The following is a 21,151-nucleotide window of genomic DNA, read 5'->3' as shown; positions in this document are numbered from 1 at the left end:
GCATTGCTGTAGCAGCAGCAGATGCAGCTCCGGTTTTAAGGAGGTGGTGGAAAAACTGGAGGGACCAGCGATGCTGCCTCTCAGTAATAACTATATGCGTGTCTGGTCCTGGAAATGCCGCAAGCCTCTTCCGGAGGTTAAGCGCTGCGTGGGGAGGTGATGCCGGAAGGTGCTCCCAGGGCCACCTCGCGTCTCTTACGGCGCCGTCGGCCCCTCTGTGCTGTATCGGTAGATGCGCAGCGATGCCTAGCTCCTCCTCGCTCCAAACTCCGTGCCTAGAATAGCAGGAGGCTGTCCCTGTCCCCAAAGCAGAGCGTTGAAGCGGGACATTTTCTCACCTCTTTTTGTGTCCGGGGAGCGCAGCCGGGCAGTACGTTCCTGGCTTGTCAGAGGCCACCAAGGGGTGCAATGGCATGTGCAGAAACTCAGCCAGGGTCTCCCCGTGCTCTAGAAGCGCTCAGTTATTCGGTCCGGGGAACAGGTGGAATAGCAACCCCTCCGCGGGAGGGGGCAAAGTCAGCGTACCGGATGGAGCTCTGCCCTTTCGCCCTTCATCGTTTTGGGTGGGCTCATCGCCGTCCCGCTCGGGTGGCAGCACCCATCTCTTGCTTTTAGCTTTCCGCGTTCAGGCCGGTCGTTGGATGCCTGCAGTCCCTGTCCCAGCCCCGCTCAAGCCGGCAGCTCCCGGGACCGCTGCCGGCAGATCGGCACGGCGGTAACTACCCATGGATGCAGGGTTGGGGACCCCGCTTTGAAACGCAGTCCTGCTGCCTGTGTCTGGGACTGGCAGAGGCCAGCGCAAAATACCCTTCGCTTTCCTCTTGCATTTAAAGACCCCTCCAAACGTACAGCGTAACCCTTGTGAGCTGCGGTGGCTCGGAAACCTTTTTCTTTGTATGGAGAAGAGGCTGCTTGAAAAGGGGTGTTTGGTTTTTCAGTGGCTTGCTGGGATCCCTCCGGGCATTCGCAGATCTGTCCCCCAGAGTAGACTGGTTATTATCTATCATGTTGAGACGTCTTGGTCTCGGGAATTAATGCAGCCGAAGGGCCCTTCAGTGCGACTAACATGTCTCACAGTCCGGGTGACCTTTGTGAAAGTAGCTGTGCATGCAGCGCGACCGCTCTTGCAAGCATAATTAACTTGCTCGACTTTAATTTTTTCCCCTCCGCGTGCACGCTCGCTCAACAAATACCCAAAGGCATTAGTGCGCGTTACGTGCTAATTGCCTATAAAACTTCAGTCTAAAGAAGCAGCCTGGGATATGTTTATTAAACCCTTGCAGTATGTCGAACGGCAGCACGCGCGGCCCGAACGGGGATCCAGCCCCAGAGCTCGGGCTGGCCCAAGGGCGCGTTACGGTAACGCGCAGCCTCGCCGGCCGGAGAGTTTCCCACGGCCGCCGTCTCTGCCGCAGGCAGTGGGAGAGGAGAGGTCACTTTTTCCCCGGCTCCTGGCAGGCGAAGTGCCACCGGAGGGAGTCCGCTGGACTGGCCGGTCCGTCACCTGCGGTCTGGAAAGGGGCGAACGGCTGGCGGAGCCTTTCCGGGGGGAAAGTCTCACTGCGGGGCCTGAGAGGAGCAGCGGCTGGTACTGCAGTTTTGCAGAGCAGGAGAGTTATTTTTGTAAAATCTCGTGGCAGAGGAACGTCAAAATCGCAGCGGGGTTTCTGTTCACGGGCCGGGTTACGGAAAGGACAGCTGGGAGCCTAAGAGCTCCGTTGCCTCCCGGCGTGCTTGTCTTGCGGAGGAAGCTTTGCAGCAGGCGTAGCTACGGAGGGAGGCCGCGCGCCCGCTGCGCGCTGGTACCTCCTGGCTCGTCTCTCGTTCAGTAAGGGCGCCCGATGCTCGGCTCCAGACTCTGGCCCCCACCCCGCACGGCCCTTCTGCACCCTCTGCTGCAGCACCGCGCCCGCCCCCTCGCTTCTCCGGCGTCGGCAGGGCACCGATGCCGACAGCGTCCTCTCTCAGGGTGACCGCGGCAATGTCCGTTTGAAGAAGGGGGCGAGCGTTCGACGGGGAGAGGCCTGAAGCAGGGGCTCTCCCCGGCGAACGCCAGCCCCTTGGCGAGGGCCAGTCCGTTATTCAGCTGGTAAACAAGCCCTCAGCTAAGGGAGCCGGTGCCCAGGAGGGGGCTCGTCCCGGTGCGTTGCGCCGGGCGCTTTGCAATGCTTCTGGGGTCTCGGGGGTAGGGAGGTCCCAAGGTGAGAGAGGCGGGCCGAGGGCAGGCAACGGGGTGGCTGGTATTCAGGATCCGGGTTTTGCTGCAAGGGAAGGTGCCCGGGGAGCCTGAGCGTGGGGAAGGAGGGCGGGGGCGATGGTTGCTGCGAGGAACTGGCGGGGGTCTGCGGAGGGAGGAGATGGAGCGCGAGGCGAGCTTGGATTCCTGGAGGAAAAACCCCCGGTGGACGCGGGGTACGCCAGGGGCACGGTCGGGGTGCCGGAGGAGGAGGCCCCCCTGGCACGCCGGTGGCCGCGCTGGCGGAGGCCCGCGGTAAGCAACACCTCCATCTGGTGGCTGAAGCAGCAGGCGGGCCCCCGCGGACGCGTCTCCTCTCGGCCCCGCGCGGTCCGGGGGCGCAGCCGAGGGGCTCCCCCCGGGGCGAGGCGGAGGGACGAGGATGCAGTTGCTGGGCAGATGGCTGCTCCGGCGACCCGATTACCGTCGTTTGATCTCCGCGGCTCGTAGGGAGGAGCGTCCGTACGGTCCTCTCTCTTTCCTTCCTCGGGGACGAGCCCGTAGCGGTGTTCGGTCAGGGTTATTTGGTTCAGGCAACGTGCGTGTCCAGAGCTGTAGTGTTTTAGGCAGTCGCCCCTTACCATGGCCAGCCGAAGGCAGGGGCTGTTAAATGTGGATGCACCAGAAGCTGCCCTCAGCGGAAAGCCACCCGGGGAAGTAATTACTTCTAATAGCAGCTGTGGCTTCTCGAGATACATGGTTGGGTGGATGTGAAAGGTCTGTGACAGGATGTAAAGCGAGGGGCAGCTTGGTAAGATGTTAATGGAAGGTGGTGGGGGGACCAACCTGCCCGAAATGTATGTATGTCTGTGCACTAAAGAGGTACAGAGCCACAGCAAGAAAGGGAGGAGTTCCCTCAAAATGTTGGGCTGCATCGTTTTTAGTGCAGTCCAGGAGCAGGGCGAGGAGCTGCCGAGGAAGAGGGAAGTGCCGGTGCTGTAAAGGCAGGAGAGTTTCTTTTGGTAAAAGCCAGGGAGGAAAGTAATGCCCGTGATCCAGGGTATAACGACACGAAGCAAATCCGTGACTCGTAATTCCCGGAGCCCTGCTGCCTAAGCCCCCGGCTCAGCAAAATCCTGCGCTTTAGAGGCGCCTGTGTAGTTATAAAACAGGAAGGGCATCGCCGGGTGCGGGAGCCCCGCGCCCGATGCCCCGACCCTCTCCGTGTCGTGCCTCGTGAGCAGTGCACGGCCTGGTCTCTGCCAAGCTGTCGCGGTGGGACAGGGAGGAGAAGAGGGGGATGACAGCTACGGCTGCCTGTACGGGGAGCGGGCGCAAGGTAGGGCGTGACGCTCGTCAGAAACCCGCGTGCTTTCCTCGGCAGGGGCTGCGCGGCTCCCTGCCGGGAAGCATCTGGCAGCATGCTGTGGCCGGGGTATCGGCGAGGTTGCGGGGGGTGTTGGTAGAAACCTGACCGTGGTCTGCCAAGCAGGGGTGTAATCAAATTGTTGGAGGATAACGGGAAGCGGATGCAGTGCACTCCCTAGTCTGCTGCCTGCAGGAGGATCGTCTCCGTAGGTCTTCCTTGCGGGCCCGTTTGTCCGTAGCTCGGAGCATGTCCGTTCGTCCTCGGGCTCAAGCGGGACCCACCCAGGCAGCCAGAGGGGACTGGCCTGGGGTGTGCAGAGACAGCCCTTTCTGCAGTCCCTGGGTGTCTTGTAATGGTCCTGCAGAACTGGCTTTGGAGGGAGAAGGGACAAGCAGGGATGAGGCACCCGAGAGGTTATGTTCAGGGCCGCAGGTACGGGAGGAAGCCGGGTGCATCATCCTCTGGAGCAGGCTGGCTCCCTGACCTGTACAAACCACTGATGGAGGAAGGGTGCTCCATCTACAGATGCTTGCACCATCTGCAGTCTGTGCCTGGTAGCTACTTGAAGTACATAACCCTGCAGAAAGAGCAAGCAAGGGTGAGGGAGCGGATGGAGAGCAGTTCTGAGAAATAGTTGTGCGATCCTTCGCCCTCTTGGGATGGGATAGAGAGGGATGGGAGGTGAGCGAGGCAGGGAGAGAGGAGCAACGTCCAGCAGGGAAGGAGGTGTCACTGTGCTACAAGGAGAAGGGGTGGAGAAGAGGCCAGTGGGTTTTGCGGCACACGTAGAGCACAGCAGAGCAGGGTGCGACCACAGCTTGCAACAAGGATGGGAAATGAGGAGAGGGCGGAGGAGATCCAAGGGAGGTCTCTGGACCTTGGGGATGGGGGCCAGCAGCCTCAGAGGCTGCAAGCCCTCTCCCGTAGCCTCATAAAGCACCCTGGCAAGCTAACAGGGGGAGCGGTATGGCAGGAGGCCCGCTCAATCCTGACTGCTATTCGTCTCCATGCTTTCTGCACCCTTCCCACCTGTGCCCCTCCGGAGCTGTCGTGCTTTTTGTGCCAATGGGTCAGCAACACCATAGGGAGATCCAAGGGGTCATGAGGGAACTCAGTCATGGAGCGCCACGTGTAGAGAGCTCAAGTCCCCACAGCTGGCATGGAGGTGGAAAAGCCAGTCGGACCGGCGTTTCCCAAGACGCTCTGCACCCTGCTTGCGCAGTCCATGAGAGGGCAAGGACTCGGTGCAGCACCGTCTCTCTAAGCAGACTCTCCACATATATACATATATATATACATATGTATATATAGATAGCAGGTTCTCTACATATCTATTAGGAGGCTAACAGCCAAAATGTTAACAAGCAAACCCTAAGCAGAGCACCAGTTCCGCAAGATCTGCCCCTCTAGGTGAAGAGCCCAGGTCTCACTATGTAGAACAGGAAAGAATCCCACCAGGCAGGCAGCCAAGGCGTCGATAAGGGCAGTCTGCGAGCTGTATGATCTGAGGATGTTAACGGAGGTGATCTCTCCGGTGTGCGCGGAGGGGCAGGCTCAGTGGGGACGGGAACAGGTTAAGGAAGGAAAGACTGCCACGGGGAGAAAGAGGAAAAGGCCATGGAACGCTTACGAATTATGGTGAAGGCATAGGTTTTCATCAAAGTTGTCAAATTCAATTTATTGAACGCGGGCACAACCAAAATGCAGCTTAATTAGGTTTCAGAAAGGAGCACGTTGCACATTAATGGGAAAAACCAGCCACGAACCGTAGAGTGATCTCTAACCTCCTGATACCTGTCTCACCACCCTCATAGTATGTTCCCTCCCTGAGAAAACTACCGCCATGACTCAAAACCTGCATTTCTCCAACAGGTGTCATCTTTCCCGATGAATCTTTTCCACCGTCTGACCCCTACATGAGATTCCTAGGGACGTGTTCTGCACCACCTGGCGATGAGGGGCCTTCTTTCAGTGGTGAGAAGTCCCACGATGCTGAAAGGACAAACCATTGCTCTACCGAGAATGTCAGGATTATCTGCACAGGCTCCATAAGGTGGGTGTTCGGGGTGTATTTCGCGAATTCCCGTCTGGAAGGGCGTGCTTGAGGATGGCACGTACCCCAAGTGCAGGCTGTTTTGTGGAGTCATCCAAACTGAGCAGAGCTTCTGGACCTGTCCTTGATAAGGTGCTATGGTGTCATGCAGTACAGATAGGTAGAAACCCCAGGAAGCGCCATGCCCTTAGAATACCTTTGTAGTCATCCTTCAAGATTACGAGAGTCACTGCAGAGACCCAAAGGCCACCAGGAGGGGGAAAAGGGACCTCAAGGGCAGCAGGGAATCTCTTCAGTTCGCCAGTCTACTCAAGCCGCCAAGGAACTCGGCACTGATATAATTGGGTAGGAGTCAGACAGGTTTCAGAACGATTTTCGGAAATTTATGAGGGTAGTACTCTGAAGGGAGCGCGCAGGGGTTCGAGCACTTTCCGAACGCACCTGCAATTGCTGTCGCTGTCACGCAAGTTCTGCTGAGGGGGTTCACAGCAGAGGAGAAGGTGATCTTTGAAGCGGGACAGGTCAGTGGCAGTCTCAGGATGCATGAGGCACGTGCTGGCCTTTGCGTGCAGATGCGGAGAACCAAACCAGCATGCGTCCTCTGCTGGGCTCGAGATGCGGTAATGTCCTCACGTAGTGTCAGGGTATTGGTGTGCCATGTGAGGCCGAGCCTAGCGGGCCCTGGAAGAACAGGCACGTCTGGACACGAGAGGCAGGTGAGACCCGCCATAGCAGTTCACGGGAGCTGTCTCTGGCAGAGAACCAGCGAGGGGTTTGGTTGTAACCCATCTGGCAAACAGCAAAAGCGCTCTGTTGGGACCAGGCCTGTGTTGCAGCGAGATTTTGTCAATGTTCAGGGAAGGGGCCTTTGAGGGTAGCACGCAGCAGTTGTCAGAAATCATGGGGGCGGTACATAGGGTCACGTAGCGAGTTTGGGCATGGAAGCTCAGGTTTTCTCTCTCAGTCCCAACCAACGCCGAGGACGGGACCATCTGTCGGTCTCTAAGCATTCTAGCCCCAGCCAGTCGAGCACGTTCAGGCACCCAAAATCACTGCGATCCTGAAGCAATACTGAGACGGCTTTTTGTACAGGGAAGTTGGCTCTTGGGAAGAGAAAGGAATGGAATGAGATCTGGCACTCTGTGATAAGGGTAACTCTACAGAGAACTATTTGGTTTTTTTGCTGTTCCCGTTAGGCATCGTCCGAGGCTCACAACCGTTGCCTTGGCCATTTGACTCCTTCTCTCGGAGCTTGCGCAAGTAGTCGTGCGGGCCCTTGCCCTCAAAGGACGTGGGGCTTTTGTAGGAGCCTCCGATTTTATCCCAGAGCGTGAAATACTGACCGTAGTTGTAGTCAAAGTATAAGTGATGATCAGTGTGGTGGGCAGAGCCGTTGATGACGTGCCTTAAGATCTTGGGGACGCGGTAATCGCCATCGTGAATGGAGATGGTCCAGACATTGACGAAGATGTAGAGACCCAAGTATGTCACTTTGTGCAGAGGAAAGAGGAAGGGGTAGACATGGTAGGGGAGGCTCTGCATGAAGCCATCGACAGGGTGGAAAGCGTGACTTGCAAAGGGCGTCGCAATCTTCCAGAGGTGATGGGGCTTGTGGAAACGCTACGAGAAAAGAAAGCAGAATCAGTTGCCGAAGTCTATTTGGCTGTCCCGGCCTGGCTGTCCAGCCCACAACCTCCCGTCCCCGTTGTGGGATGCTGCCTACCGGTGGGTCAGGCCGCGTGTCGCCATTGCCCCATGCCATTTCCGCCCCATTCTCCCTGCGTCCAGATCTGAAGGGAGGTCGCCACGGGGAAAAGCCGTGGACCATGCCGTGCCCTGACAGGCCTTATAAAAAGTAGTTAGGCCTTTGCGAATGCTTTTTCTGCTCTGGTATTGTAGCTGTGGCACTGGAAAGGGGTGCCACCTGAAAGGGCTGCCGAGGCAACGGTCAGTGTTACGCTAAAGATGACAGCGCAGTTGGCACGACAAGAAGGGAAGGCTAAAGCACAGGCCTGGTGTGTCCCGGAAAACTAGTGTTCGTGGTGTGTCCTCCTGGTTAGGAAGAGCTCAGACCTGTCGAGGCTCACCGCAGTGCGGTGGCGGGGGGAACCCGGTCCGCCGCTTCCTTTGCAAGACCACAGTTGCCAGGGGACATTAGCTTCAGGGACATGCTGGGTGGCCTGCACGAGAGGGCAGCCACTCATGGTGGCCAGCAGACAGGGAAGGTACAGAAGAGCGTCTGAGGCATTGTGAGCAATGACAAGGGAAAGGGCTGTCGCCAGCTGGGCAGCCTTGGAGGAAGGCCTGAAAAATGTGCCCGTTCTGGCTCGGGGCTGACTCACGTCTCCCTTTTCGACGAAGCCCAAGGTCAAAACCTGTAACTGTTGGCTTGGCTGACTGTACCCCACTCCCTCCGCTGTGGTCATTCCCCCCCCAGATGAGTAGTTTCTCCTGAGCTCTGGTACCAAGGGACAGCCCTGATGGAGAGCATGCAGGAACATCTCCTACCTTATATAGCAATTTATGGTGGAGGAATCGGTGTATCCAGTAAATGCCCATGTCAGTGAAAAAGAGGAAAGACAGCATGCTGAGAACAACTCCTGGCCACCCTGGGGGGAAAAGCACATTAGCGGTGTGTCATTCAAGAGACGTGGAGTTTAGACCAGGGAGGACAAACCAAGGAGTAGGGGAGCTCATAGGCATATAAAGTAGAGGTCCAGGGAAATGATGATGCTCATGAAACAAGGCAGGAGGTATTTCTCCCCAGCGTGCCTCTCACTTCTCTCAAAGAGGCTTGCCTATGGGCGAGGTGCAGTTGTACGGCACCCACCCTTGCTGCATATTGTATCACCTACTGGAGGGGCTCAGGCAAGGGCAGCAACCAGTTGTGCTGCCTTTTTGTAATGGTCCCTGTCGTGGAGGAGATGGAGTGAGAAGGAGGACCACTATCACAAGATTAGCAGAAGTGTGGTGGGGGCCAGTGTTGCGGGAGCTAGGAAAGGGGAAGGGAGGGCTGCATTTCAGCAAGCCAGCCTGTCACTGTAACCGAAACAATGAGGTCATCACGCTGACTGTGTCAGCCCAGTGATCAGTTTGCAACATGCTCATTTCTGAGGAGGGTCATGGCCTGGAAATATGTAGGCGCGCTCCTCTGGGCCGGTATGAAGCATGACCTGGTGCTTGCCGGTGGGAGTGGAACACCAGCTCCAAGGGGAGCCGAGGGAGATGAAACTAGCTCACAAGGAGAAAATGGGAAAGAGGCAGCGAGGAAGGGGCGCTACGTGGATGAAGGGTGCGAAGCTGGTGACCTAGCTGAGGTACTAGGGAAGCTCCTTACCATATGGGGAGTCCTCAATGTTGTCATAGAGCTTGCTGTAACCCCTGACCTCTGCGAAGAAAAGGGCGACGGTTGGCACGCTGATCCACGGCAGGGACTGGACAGCGTAGGTGATCTCACGCTGCACCTGGTTCTGAGGGAGAAAGTGAGGAAGGGAGAACATGAAGGCAGAGAGTGCATTAGGGACCGTGTGTGCAGATGAGAGCGACACAGCGCACCAACTGCCTCCACGCATTGCCAGGGCGGGAGCAAGGGTGGCTCGGCCGCCCACGGCTCGCTTGCTGGTCAGCCTCGCCGGGTGGCTCCTGCCAGGAGCAGAAGCCCTGTGTCACGCGCCTCTGAGGCACTCCATGCCTCGCTGAGGAAAAGAGAGACTGCTGCCCGGCAGCAGCAGGGCCTGTCTGGACCAGGAGCTGTGCCCATAGCTGCTCTGAGATGACAAAGGGCCCAATGCTTTCGGGAGGCTGCAATCTTGCAGATGGGATTTCTGTCAAAGGCCGGGGAGTTGCCGCATGCCTAGTGGCATACTGTGGCTCCCATCACCAGGACTCAGAGCATGTCACGGTCACCGAGGCGGCATGCACGTGCATATCGTGTGTCGCGGCTCCCCAGCTCTGTCACTCCTCTCTTGGAATGCAAGCCCAACATTGCAACATAGTGCTTGCACATGAGGGAACACCAATGCAGGCCATAGCTTTCGGGTGCCCTTTTTGCCAGCCTGCTTTCTGCTGTGGCTGTGTACTGTGGTTACTAGTGCAGCGCTCGGCGTATGTGCGAGTTGCACGGAGGGGAACTCCTGTTTTCTCTCAGGCCAGCACGACGGCGCCAGGCCTCTCGTGAGTGTTGTACGAGGTCAGGCGTTTGCTGCAAGGTGTCTGCAAAACATGGTCTTGGGGAACGCGCATCAATCTATCCAGAGCATGAGATACCATCGACAGGACCCATTTTGGGGAATGAGCCTGGGATGTCGCAGGCAGCTTGGCTGTTTTGCACGATGAGGCAATACACTGGGCCTCAGTGACATGCGTGTGTGCAAACCCCGGGACTGGAGCAGGCGATGTCGGTGTCGGCGGGTATGGGGGCACTCTTGTTTCAGAGCAGGCCAGGGACGTGCAGCTCCTCAGGTCCCGGACCGATGTGGGCGCGGGGGGCTGAGGGCAGAGTGCAGGGACACGAAGGTGCTGTGCATATGGGAAGTAGTTTGGGCATGTCTTGTGAGGAATGAGGGCTTGGTGCAATGTGTTGACTGTTTGAGAGCAAAAAAAGGAAAGGGTCTACGAGTAGCCTGTAGCACCATCTGAAAGCTATGTTGTTACAGACCTTGATGGGACTTGCTGGGTGCAATGTGACTGTGCCCTCTGTGACTAACGTGAGCTTTCTGTGTGAGTAAAGCGAGGGCGTCCTCCTACTCAGGTTTGTAGCACTAGAGGTGCGACAAGGGAGAAAAGCGTCCCTCAGGAGTGCAAGCTCAAAGGCCGCCTTACTAACTGGAACCTGCCCACATGGCGGGACATGGCATTGGAGGCGTCAGTGCTGCATCAACCCAAGGCCCGCAAGGGGATCATTCCCCTTTTCTACGAAACACATACGATTGAGAGGGCGGTCGCTGGCAGGCCCAGCAAAGCCTGAGTGCCGGGAAGGCTGCGGAGCGTGCGCTCACCTCTAGGAACTGGGGATGTTTCTTGAGTTCATGATCGAAAATGAAGTAGTAGCTCAGCATGCCAAACAGCAAGTAAAGGGCAAGGGCCCCGAGGTTGGTGATGACAAAGAGACTGAGGAGCTGTCGAAAGGGTTCATTTTCCGGCCACGTGCTGGGATACACGTAGGGCGTGAGGAGGTGGTAGTCAGCGACGTTCAGGACGAGATCCATGGTCGGTCCTGCAGGGAAGAGAAAAGGACAGAAGATAGGCACAGGAAAGGAAAAGCTTTCCTTTTCTTACCCAGTAGGTGCTAGAAGTGTAGAGGTGGTCTCATGAGGATGGAGCCTGTGGGAGCACACGCGGTGGTTGTTTCACAAAAACGTTTAGCCAGCCGTTGGCCCCCCCGGCGACGCTCGACTGCAGGCAAGGGAGGCTCCGGCAAAAGCGGCAGAGGACGAGGATAAAGCGGGGAGTCTGCCAGAGTCGCGAGGGAGATAGGCAGCCCCTCTGAAGCCTAACAGTGTTCCTAGGGTCCCGGTGAGGCAGCTGTCCCCGTGATGGGCTCAGGGTCCCCCGGGGCTCCTCGCTGAGGGCTTTCCAGCACTTGTCACGCAGCTGGCAGCTAGGAAGAAAGGGAAGGCTCACGCCTGTGTTTTGGAGGGTGTCCCCATCACCCGAGTGCCCTCATGTCTTTGGAGGCTGCATATATTGAGGACGCTTCATGAATGTGTGATGTGCAGTCCATCGTTGAAGGTGCGAGTGTGGTCAGGGGTGCTGGGGCCCCTCGCATGGCTGGGTTTGATAAAAAAGAGGTGGTTAGAAAGCTGCCTGAGGTGGAGGCCACTGGTCCTGGAAGCGTACGTCTCAGTTGCCGCACGCTCGCGGGGCGTGCTAGGCAGCCGCGCGTACAGTGGGGTGTTTTCCGGCCGGTTGCTCAGAGGCACGTGTGCTGTCGATGGACTTTCGGGGCAGAGACGTGAGCGTGCGTCCCCGTTGAGGAAGGAACGGGTCCTATCAGCCGCGTCCAGGGGAACTGCAGCGGCCTCGGATCTCTCCGCATATTTGCCACCGCTCCTGGCAGGTGATTTCCTCTCCGTAAGGTTGTTTGGCATGGCTGCGTGCCTACAAGGTTCCTGGGCTGGCCAAGCAGGCGTACCTCCACGGAGGCGGCACTGGCCGGCGGCCTGGCAGCCGGAGCGGGGGCCGTTGGCGGGGCGCTGCGTACACAAGCCCTTTGAGCACGGGGCAACGGGTCGGGGCGGCGTGGCCTTGCCCGGGCCGGCGTCAGGCAGACGCCGGGGCGCTCCGGCGGCCCTGCCACCCCTGGCCCGTGCCTGGCGGGCAAGGCCGCGAGCGACCAGACAGCGTTGGGCCCCCACCCCTCGCTCCTCCGCCATGGCGGAGGTGTCGCGGGGGTGACAGCGGTGGCGTTGTGGGGGTGACGCCGCGCGAGGGCCCACCCGGGGGGGTGGCGGCTGTGGGGCGGGCGCCGCTGGGGGTGCCCCACGGAGCCGCCGCCGCCGCCCCCCTCCCCAGTTCCCCAAGCGTTGCCGGGGCGACCCCCGCCTCACGCGTTGCCGGGGCGACCACCGCCCCAAGCGTTGCGATGGCGACCCCCCCCCCAAGCGTTGCCGGGGCGACGCGCGTGTTCCCCCCCCCCGCTCCTCACCTTACCCACCCGCCGCCGCGCGCGCCCCAAGTACCTGCCTGCGGCCCCCCGAGCGCGGGCGGTGGGCGGGGCGAGCGGCCCGGTAGCGCCACGTGACGTCAGCGCCGGGCCGGGCTTGGGCCACTGCGGGCGGGTAACGTCGGTGGCGGGGGGCGGGGCGGGGCGGGGCGGCGCAGCCGTTGGGCGCGCGCGGCCGGGGGCGGGCTCGGGGGCAGCGTTGGGGGCGGGGTTATCCTGCGTGTGGGGCTGTCCGTGGGTGGTGGTGCCCGGGGGCGGCGGGGTCGCTGCGTGGGAGGGGGTGAGGGGCTGGTGGGCCCGCGTGGGTGTTAGTAAGCGAGGGGCCCCCGCGGGGATGCAAGCAAGCGAGAGGTCCCTGTGTTGGTGTAAGTTGGCCTTAAATTAAGTGGTCATTGTTTCAGGTGGCATCAAAGCCCCCTTGAGGTCTGGAGGGCATGTGAGAGGATGGCTGCAGCGGCCTCTGTGGTGGGTGAGAGCTGAGAAGAGGTGGGTGAAGTCTGGGGCAGGTGTGGGTGAGATGACCCTGCAGGAGTGGCACTGGGACAGGCCTGGTGTGTGCCGGGGCGTAGCGTGCAGCAGATGGGGATCTGTGGGGTGCATGGGGCAGTGCCCTGTCCCCCTCACCTCCCTGTCGTGGTGGCCAGCTCCTGGATGTGCCATGTGATTGGGGGGTGTGGTGGGGGATGGGGGGGGGGGCTGTCTGTCTGTCTGTCTGTCTATCTATCAGAAAAGGTCTTTGCGGTTTTGGAGGCAGCCACTCTACCAGGAGTGTGAATCCTATGTGTCTCTGTGTTGTAGGCTTTGTGGGATGGCAGACTGCAGGAGGGCTCTTGGGAACAGCACTGTGGATGTGTTCCTCAGGAGAGTGAAGGCTGACCGAGCCCCCAGGGATTTTTGGCAGCGATGAGTTGAGTGGTTTTCATGGAGGGAGAAGGAAGGAGTGGGCATCAGCAGTGGCCACCTAAAGGAGGCTGGATGGCCTGGAGTGGAGTTCTGTGGATGGCAGGTGAGGTGGTTTTTTTTTTTTTTTTTTTTTTCCTCCCCTCCCAGCTCTGCAGCCAGGATCGTTGGATGGCTGTGGCAGTGCTGTTAGTGTTGTTAGCCCATGGACTGTCTGGGGTGAGCCCTGGGGAGCAGGGCTTGGGGGGGGGGGGAGAGCTGGAAGTGGAAGTAAGTAAAGTAAGTAAGTAAAAAGAAGTGAAGCAAGTAAAGTAAGTAAAAAGTAAGTAAGTAACAAGTTAAGTAAGTAAGTAAGTAAAAAGTAAGCGAAGTAAAAAGTAAGCAAGCGAAGTAAAAAAAGTAAGTTAAGTTAGGTAAGTAGGTAAAGTAAGGTGAAGTAGGTAGGTAAAGTAAGGTGAAGTAAGTAAGGTGAAGTAAGTAAGTAAGGTGAAGTAAGTAAGTAAGGTGAAGTAAGTAAGTAAAGTAAGGTGAAGTAAGTAAGTAAGGTGAAGTAAGTAAGTAAGGTGAAGTAAGTAAGTAAGTAAGGTGAAGTAAGTAAAAATAAGTGGCTCAAAGGGGCCCTGGTGGAGGGAAGCTCTTGGTGGTGGATAGGGGCCAGACTTGCTCAGAGGGTGTCTTCTGGAAGGGAGGGTGGCTTGAAGCAGCAGCTGGTTTGTCATAACTGAGGGTGTCTTGATGCTGCAGATATTTTGGCCAGAGCAGAGCGCAGAGCAGAGCAGAGCAGAGCAGAGCAGAGCAGAATCGAGATAGTAGAGTGATTCTGGGATGTGGCCTGACAGGTTAGTCCAGCTGGAGGTTCTCTGGGGCTTGGGCGCTGCCCCTGCCCCTGCCCCTGCCCCGAGCCTCCAATTAGAGTCCGTCGAGTTGGATAGAGTCCACAGTCCATCGAGGTGGATGACCTCCCCCCCCCCCCGCCAGGGGGATGGCTAGCTCCCAAGAGCCTGTGTTGCATTGGCAGGTAAGTCAGCCTGTCAGTGCTGAGGGAGTGATGAGGCCCAGGTGCCAGCCCTCTCAGCTGTGTTCATATGGGCCTGGCCCACCGTTGGCTCCTGGTGGAGATGTCACTCCAGAGCACAGGCATCCAGGAGTAGGGAGCACTGCAGGACCCTGGCCAATGGGGGCTGGCAGGAAGCAGGGGAGAGGGCCCAACCCCCCTGGTTTTCCCATAAATCCAGAGGGTTGAAAGCGACCATGGAGCGGAGCGACCAGGGTGAGCGCAACAGGGCACTTAGCAAGGCACTTCGCAAGGGACAAGCAGGGCCAGGGCCCCAGGCCCTGCCCGACATCCAGGGGGGGTTCCTGGGCAGGCTTCGCTGCCCTTAGCCCCTCGAGGACTTCCAGAGCTCTCCAGGTAAGAAGGGCCCGGGCCCTGCCCGACGTCCAGGGGGGGGTTCCTGGGCAGGCTTCGCTGCCCTTAGCCCCTCGAGGACTTCCAGAGCTCTCCAGGTAAGAAGGGCCCGGGCCCTGCCCGACGTCCAGGGGGGGTTCCTGGGCAGGCTTCGCTGCCCTTAGCCCCTCGAGGACTTCCAGGTAAGAAGGGCTCTGGAAGTCCTCAAGAGGCTAAGGGCAGCAAGGCCTGCCCAGGAACCCCCCTGCCAGACATCAGGCAGGGTCTGGGCCCTTCTTACCTGGAGAGCTCTGGAAGCCCTCGAGGGGCTAAGGGCAGCGAAGCCTGCCCAGGAACCTCCCCTGGATGTTGGGCAGGCCTGGGCCCTTCTTACCTGGAGAGCTCTGGAAGCCCTCGAGGGGCTAAGGGCAGCAAGGCCTGCCCAGGAACCCCCCCCCCACACACACAAATGTCAGGCAGGGTCTGGGCCCTTCTTACCTGGAGAGCTCTGGAAGCCCTCAAGGGGCTAAGGGTAGTGAAGCCTGCCCAGGAACCACCCCCCTCAGCTGTTGAGCAGGCCTTGCTGGTAAGTGCATGCACTGCTTCATTGAGAACCAAGTTGTATGTTCTCTCCTTTGGCATTCACACCAGCAGCTCCTGCTGCCAGGCTCCCTCCCCCCACCTAAATATCTTGCTCAATAAGAGAGTAAATAAGCTCCCACCCTGCTATCAATTTTCCCATCTGCTTCGTTACATAGTTTGAGGGGGAAGCTATCTTCTGTGCTTCCTAACACCTAAGTAAGGGTCTTGCTGAGTAAGAGAATAAACAAGTCCCCTGCTATCAATTTTCTATCTATCTATCTATCTATCTGCTTCGTTTCACACCTACCCCCCCAACTGCCTTCTCTGCTTCCCAATACCTAAGTGTCTTGCTGTGTGAGTAAGAGAATAAATAAGTCCCCTATTGTGCTCAATATACCGCTGCACAAGTCCCCACCCCCCCCACCATCAAATTTTCTATCATCTGCTTCATTTCATACCTACCCTCTCAAACTAGCATCTCCTCTGCCTCCCAACACCTAAGTGTCTTGCTGCATGAGTAACAGAATAAATAAGTCCCCCACTATGCCCAGAGCACCTGGTACACCAAGCACCACAGAAGTCTCCACCCTGCTATCATCAATTTTCTTTCTAGCTGCTTCATTTCATACCTACCCCCCCACCTGAATCTTCTCTGCCTCCCAACACCTAAGTGTCTTGTTGCGTAAGAGCCCAAGTCCCCTGCTATGCCCAATACACCAAGCACCACACAAGTCCCCACCCCACTATCAATTTTCTATCTGTTTGCTTCGTTTCATACCTACCCCCCCCTTCAAACCATCTTCTCTGCCTCCCAACACCTAAGTGTCTTGTTGTGTAAGAGGATAAATAAGTTCTCCAGAGCATCTGATACACCAAGCACCGCCTCCACCCTGCTATCAATTTTCTATCTATCTATCTATCTGCTTCATTTCATACCTACCCCCCCCCCCAAACTGCCTTCTCTGCTTCCCAGCACCTAAGTGTCTTGCTGCATGAATAAGAAAGTAAGTCCCCTACTATGCCCGCAGCTCTCCAGAGCACCTGGTACATCAAGCACCACACAAGCACCCACCCAGCCAGTCGGTCTCCCAGGCCGTAACTGAAGCCATCCAACAGCCTAGTCATCAATCTTCCTCTCCACCTTTCCATCTACCTATTTCATTACATGCTTACCCATCCACTCAGCCTACCTCCCAGGCATGCGCCTACCCCCCAACTCCCTCCTACCCAGCTATCAATCAAACTATTTTCTCTCCAAATATCTACCCCGGCCCCCACTGTCTGTCACCTGCCCAGCCAGACACAGTCCCATCCCTGAGGCTCCGCCATTGACTCCCCTGTCCTGCAAGACCACACACATTTACCCAGGCACACTGTACAACACTCAGGAGCTAACACTGCACACACTCGCTGCAGCCAGGCTGTTTAGGCCCAACCCCACTCCACACATATTCACCCCATAAAAAGCCCTCACAAACTATACATACAAAATGATCATACCTTCACCAACATACCTTTGCAGCACAGAGCCATCCTTTATTGACAGACAGGCCTCTTTCTTCACAGACTTACACAAGACTGCAAGCCCACACCAAAGAGCCCCCCCCAACACCCTTCGCCACCACGCCAACATCATTGCTAAGTCCGCTCGAGCCACACGGCAAGACGACGGATGCCATCTCTCCGAGGATGCCTTCTTGCCCGCTCCCTTTTGCTGGATAAGTCCTCGCTGCTGCTCCTTCAGTCATATGGATACATTCTCTAGTCTCTCCATGAGGCAAGCGGACAAGTCCTCTTTGCGTCACACAACCTGTTTCAAACAAATAGCAACATTTCAGGGCCCTGGCACTACTCCACTCACAGCCAAACCTGCTCCCTAGGTGCCTCCCCTTAAAGAGACTACACCCCCGCTGACACCCTCAACCACACGCACGTGCACCCTCCTACCCATCCAGCTTTCTCAGCCAGCCCCACGCACCCCATCCACACACAGTACAACTCTAGCAACCTAGCCAACAGACACCCCCTCACCTCTTCAACCCCCTTCTCCCAGTAACTTCCTCCAGGCACACCACCCAGTACCCACAGGCTGCCTTCTATACACTACTGCACAAGACACGCATGCCTGCACTGGTCAAGATCTCCCTGGGGACAAGGAGAGCCAGCCTCATGCCCCAAACACACACCTCCCACAGTTGCTCCACTTTTGCTCATACAAAGCTTGGTGCCCTGGGCCCACACCATACACAGCACTCCTCACTCGCACATGACATGCACTGTCCCTTACCTCCAGCATGCTCCAAGGTGTTGCTCACAAATCCTTTCTGCAGGCCATCAGGGTCCTGGCACATGGTGCATTGCTCCTGCTGCCTACACTGAAACATCTTCCTGGCACACCCTGAGGGGTGGTGGTGGTGGGGGGGAAACCATCAGCCAAGCCCTTCACAACAAACTTCCCCTGCAACGGTCCCACTGAAAACCCCAACAAAACCTCCTCCGTGGCCATCCCCCAGCCTGAGCCCCAGGGCCTCCCACACCCAGCCTGCCTGCCACCCCAGGCAGCCCACGCACCACGGCATCTGGGACCACCTCCTTTGGCATATGACACAACCGCCACCATTCATACCCTCTCTCATTCGCACACACACACGGCTCAGAGCAGGGCCGCTCTCCTCCTCTCACGCCACGCAGCCCAGCTCTTTGCGCAGCTCCATCGCCAAGCCTCCTCTCTATCGCCCCCAGGGCTGCCCCCCCCCACCCCATTTGCGCCAAGATCCCCCTCCTGCCTCAAACACTAGGCAGCCCACCAGCCCTGCCCCCTCATTCGCCCCAAAGCATGCCACGTTCCCAGGGCAGCAGCAAGCGGCCACCATCCAACACCTCCAACCACATACAACTCCTGCACCCTCCTCTCTTTGCCTCCCCTCACAAGGTAGCCTCTCCATCACAAGCCTAGAAGATCCACGGCCAATGCCAGCTGCTGCTCAGAGTCCTAAAACCTGAGCACTAGGCTCTCCTCCAGAGTCCTCAAATCTCCCCACCACAGCCTCTACCTTCTCCTCCCTCCTAAAGCCCCCCTCCTCCCTTCTCCAGAAATCTTAAGGTCACCTTCAGCTACCGACGGTCAGCCGCACAACCCTAATTGCTACGCTCCCCTTTCATACAACTATCAGCAAGCACAGCTGCACCTGGTACACAGCCCAGCCACAAACACCACCTAGGCCCTGTCCCCCCGCAGGCTCCCCCATCTCCTGACCCCATTCCCCTAAGCACACGCCTTTCCCCTTCACCATCGCACTACGTGGCTCCCTGTGCTTACCACCCTCGCTATAGACCTCCCAGCACCAAACACAGGGTATTTTCTTCCCACACCAGGGAAAAAACCTTCATCCTCTATTCCCTGCACATCCACACCACGCCATCACTTGCCCCCCACGCTTGCCCGGCCCCTCACCTGCCACGGGCACACCAGCCCTACCTGTGTATCACAACTGCCCACCCACATTCTCCCTACTACCCCGCTTTCCAAGTCCAAAACTCCCCACACTCGCCGTACCACTGCTCCTCTGTGCCCCCTCTCCCACAGCATCTTCCTGGCCATGCTTTTACATCCCACCAGCTACTCCCAGGGCTACCCACTTTCCCACTTCTCCTCATGCAGACTCACCCATACAGTCACCAGGACCTCTGCACAGCATCACCTCCACAACATCAACCGGCACTCATAACCTTCCTCCTCTTCCCTGAGCCTTTCTGCCCTGATGAAGCCGTCCATCCCTCTGAGCCTCCCTACCACATTGAGTGAGACTCTTTCACAGTTACTCCCACCCCTACAAAGATAAGCCCTGGGCCTTGACAACCACCACAGCAGGGACAGAAACACAAACACCATTAACTACTTCACAGGTTCATCCCCCTCCAAACTATCAAAGGACAGGACCATCACTGACCTGCACATTCCACGCTGTCATCCCTGCAGGAAGCTGTGAATGCTGGGATGCCTCATTCTGACCGACCAACGCTGCAGCTCCTCACTCAGACCAGATGGATCCTTCCCGGCTCTGATTCCTCTCCTGGGGCTCAGTGACCCCCTCCGATTCCTCTCCTGGGGCTCAGGGACCTCCTCCGATTCTCCACCGCAGGGAGAATCCAAGGACAGCCAGAAGGATGGAAAAAGAGAGTGTTTATAAGCTGTACATAGGTAAGACCCCCAAGTTTCTGCCACCCTATATGTGCACACAGCAACCCGAAGGAAGAGGACTGCTGCCTCCCTCTCCCCCGCCCCCGACCTAGACATCCCCCCCCACCTCACACCTCCTGCAAGCCACAATCGAAACAGGCCCCTGTCCCTGCCCCTCTGCTCTCCTAAAGCCATTGGGCACCATGCCGGCAGCTGCCTCTCGGCGCCCTGCCCTCCGCACCCCACGCTGACTGCCCAGCGCCCAGCTCCTCGCAATTCACATCCCCCACCCACTGCCCTCCTTCCACCAACTACCTGACCAAGCATAAACACCATCACACATGACCGCACAATTTAGGAAGGATTACAACACATTTTATTCTCACTCAGCCAATTCACATAATACAAACACAAGACATGTCAGCAAAAGAACTGCCCCCCGCCCAAGCCTACCAACGCACCAAGTCAACTCCCGACTCTCCTGCCAGCCACGCCAAACTCACCAAAACTGGACCCGCTCTCGCTCTTCCCGTGACCGACCCCACTGAGGATGCTGTGGTGGCTCCTACCCCCTCAATGACCGCGGGGCTTCCCTCTGCACCTCTTTTAACGGATCCACAGGCACCCACCCCTGGGACAAGGCACTTCTTATAGCACAACTTGGCGTGGGATCCTTGCTTCAAAAGTTTAGACGTGTGCCCCCCCAGACCCAGCAGGAGGGACATGGCCTGTAGTCAGGTACGTTATGGACCCCCTACTGCAGCTAACTGCTTCCGACCACAGTTCCAAGGTGTCACCAAACACTTAGGACCCAAACCCACGCACAAGCACTGAGACCTTGTCCTAGGACACCTACCTCAGGATGACTCCACTCGCTCAAAAGATGTGTGCCACCACCTGACTCACCACGGGACAGTCACAGAGGACACCTGGGCCCATCCACGAGCCCTGATGCCATCTGGACTCGGGTGCTCGCAACGTCCCGAGTAGAGAGCCCTGCCACCCCCTGCACAAACACCATCAGACTACAGGGGCCATCACAAGAGAAAACCTGGAGAAAAACTACAGAAACAGCAAGGTCCAGAATCCCTCCACAAAACAGTGCACTCCCCCGTGCCATCGCCTCTCTGGCGCATTGGACACTGTGGCCACCCTTCGCAGCCTGCGTCCTGCCGCTTTTCCCGTTGACTGCCGCTCCTGCTTCCTGGCCGCCTGCTTTCCCCGTCGCTGGCAGCGGTATGAGTCAGAGGTTGGTTTGCTGCTTGGGGGCACTTGCTCCTATCCTACAGATACTCAGACTTACGAAACAACAGTACCGGACTGGGCAACAAAGCCACCTATCCCTTATGAGGTCAAGTCCCATTTATACATACAAAGCCACAGCAACAGCTGGGTGACTGTGAGGACAGTGACCCAGGCTTGGGGTTCCCCTGAAGAGCTGGAAGCTGCAGAGAGACAGACAACACCCACGTGAGCTCCACCGCTTTTATGGACTCCACACAACCTTCTGCACAAAGGCCGCATTATTTGAATATAGCCCACTCCCTGGCACTGCTCCCCAACTGCCCCACAATGCAGCCAGCCACTTAGGTGCTCAGCCCATAGGGAATCATTTCACTATCCCGCAGGACTCCACCTGTAGCTCAACCCCTCCAGCATCCCGAAGAGCTACTCTTAGGAGCAATTAGAGACTGCCCAGCCAGCGCGAAAGCCACAGGCACCCCGCTCCTCTGCCGCACACGGCCCCAAAATTTCACAGCCCATTCCCTCCCTCTGACCTCTGTCTTCCCTACCCTGCTGCTGTAGGAGCCTCCTGCCTCGATCCCCACCCCCCCCACCC

The 21,151-nt window shown here is 57.8% G+C and overlaps 2 protein-coding genes and 1 long non-coding RNA gene across 8 annotated transcripts in view; 1 reads left to right on the top strand and 2 right to left on the bottom strand.

The window, feature by feature from the left end:
- Positions 1 to 5,196: 5,196 nt before the first annotated feature.
- SC5D (sterol-C5-desaturase) lies at positions 5,197 to 12,401 on the bottom strand. 3 transcript variants are annotated; one of them, XM_068916519.1, is made up of 5 exons: positions 12,279 to 12,401; positions 10,596 to 10,813; positions 8,936 to 9,068; positions 8,107 to 8,207; positions 5,197 to 7,218 (listed from the first exon to the last, which is right to left on the bottom strand). In XM_068916519.1, exons 2-5 carry the CDS (start codon positions 10,803 to 10,805, stop codon positions 6,766 to 6,768), a joined length of 897 nt encoding a protein of 298 aa, XP_068772620.1. In that variant the 5' UTR covers positions 10,806 to 10,813; positions 12,279 to 12,401; the 3' UTR covers positions 5,197 to 6,765. The 3 variants fall into 3 exon arrangements, with proteins under 3 accessions (XP_068772620.1, XP_068772622.1, XP_068772623.1); XM_068916521.1 differs by having other exon boundaries at positions 12,283 to 12,397; XM_068916522.1 differs by having other exon boundaries at positions 12,245 to 12,345.
- On the top strand, positions 10,820 to 19,247 carry LOC104143509 (uncharacterized). Its single transcript, XR_011135871.1, has 5 exons — positions 10,820 to 11,656; positions 12,664 to 12,748; positions 13,061 to 13,268; positions 16,698 to 16,908; positions 19,111 to 19,247. It is a non-coding gene; the product is annotated as an uncharacterized lncRNA (long non-coding RNA).
- Positions 19,248 to 20,623: 1,376 nt separating this feature from the next.
- The window catches only part of TECTA (tectorin alpha), a 36,002-nt gene continuing 35,474 nt past the window's right edge, over positions 20,624 to 21,151 (bottom strand). For all 4 annotated transcript variants that reach the window (XM_068916496.1, XM_068916497.1, XM_068916498.1 and 1 more), the window contains one exon: positions 20,624 to 20,756. In XM_068916496.1, coding sequence (XP_068772597.1) covers positions 20,656 to 20,756 — 101 coding nt within the window. In that variant the 3' untranslated portion in view covers positions 20,624 to 20,655. The remainder of the gene's footprint in view (positions 20,757 to 21,151) is intronic.

Source organism: Struthio camelus, chromosome 22, assembly GCF_040807025.1.
Source record: "Struthio camelus isolate bStrCam1 chromosome 22, bStrCam1.hap1, whole genome shotgun sequence".
Lineage (NCBI taxonomy): Eukaryota > Metazoa > Chordata > Aves > Struthioniformes > Struthionidae > Struthio > Struthio camelus.
The sequence above is the reverse complement of the archived record's forward strand: the minus strand, read 5'-3'. Positions and strand labels throughout refer to the sequence as shown.

Bases quoted from the DNA above. Each gene is read 5' to 3' on its own strand.
- SC5D (XM_068916519.1), bottom strand. From the start codon at position 10,805: ATGGATCTCGTCCTGAACGTCGCTGACTACCACCTCCTCACGCCCTAC. The intron at 9,069-10,595 runs GTGAGCGCACGC...TTTCTCCCTCAG, and splicing joins AACATCCCCAGTTCCTAGAG to AACCAGGTGCAGCGTGAGAT. The intron at 8,208-8,935 runs GTAAGGAGCTTC...TTTTCCCCCCAG, and splicing joins CATTGAGGACTCCCCATATG to GGTGGCCAGGAGTTGTTCTC.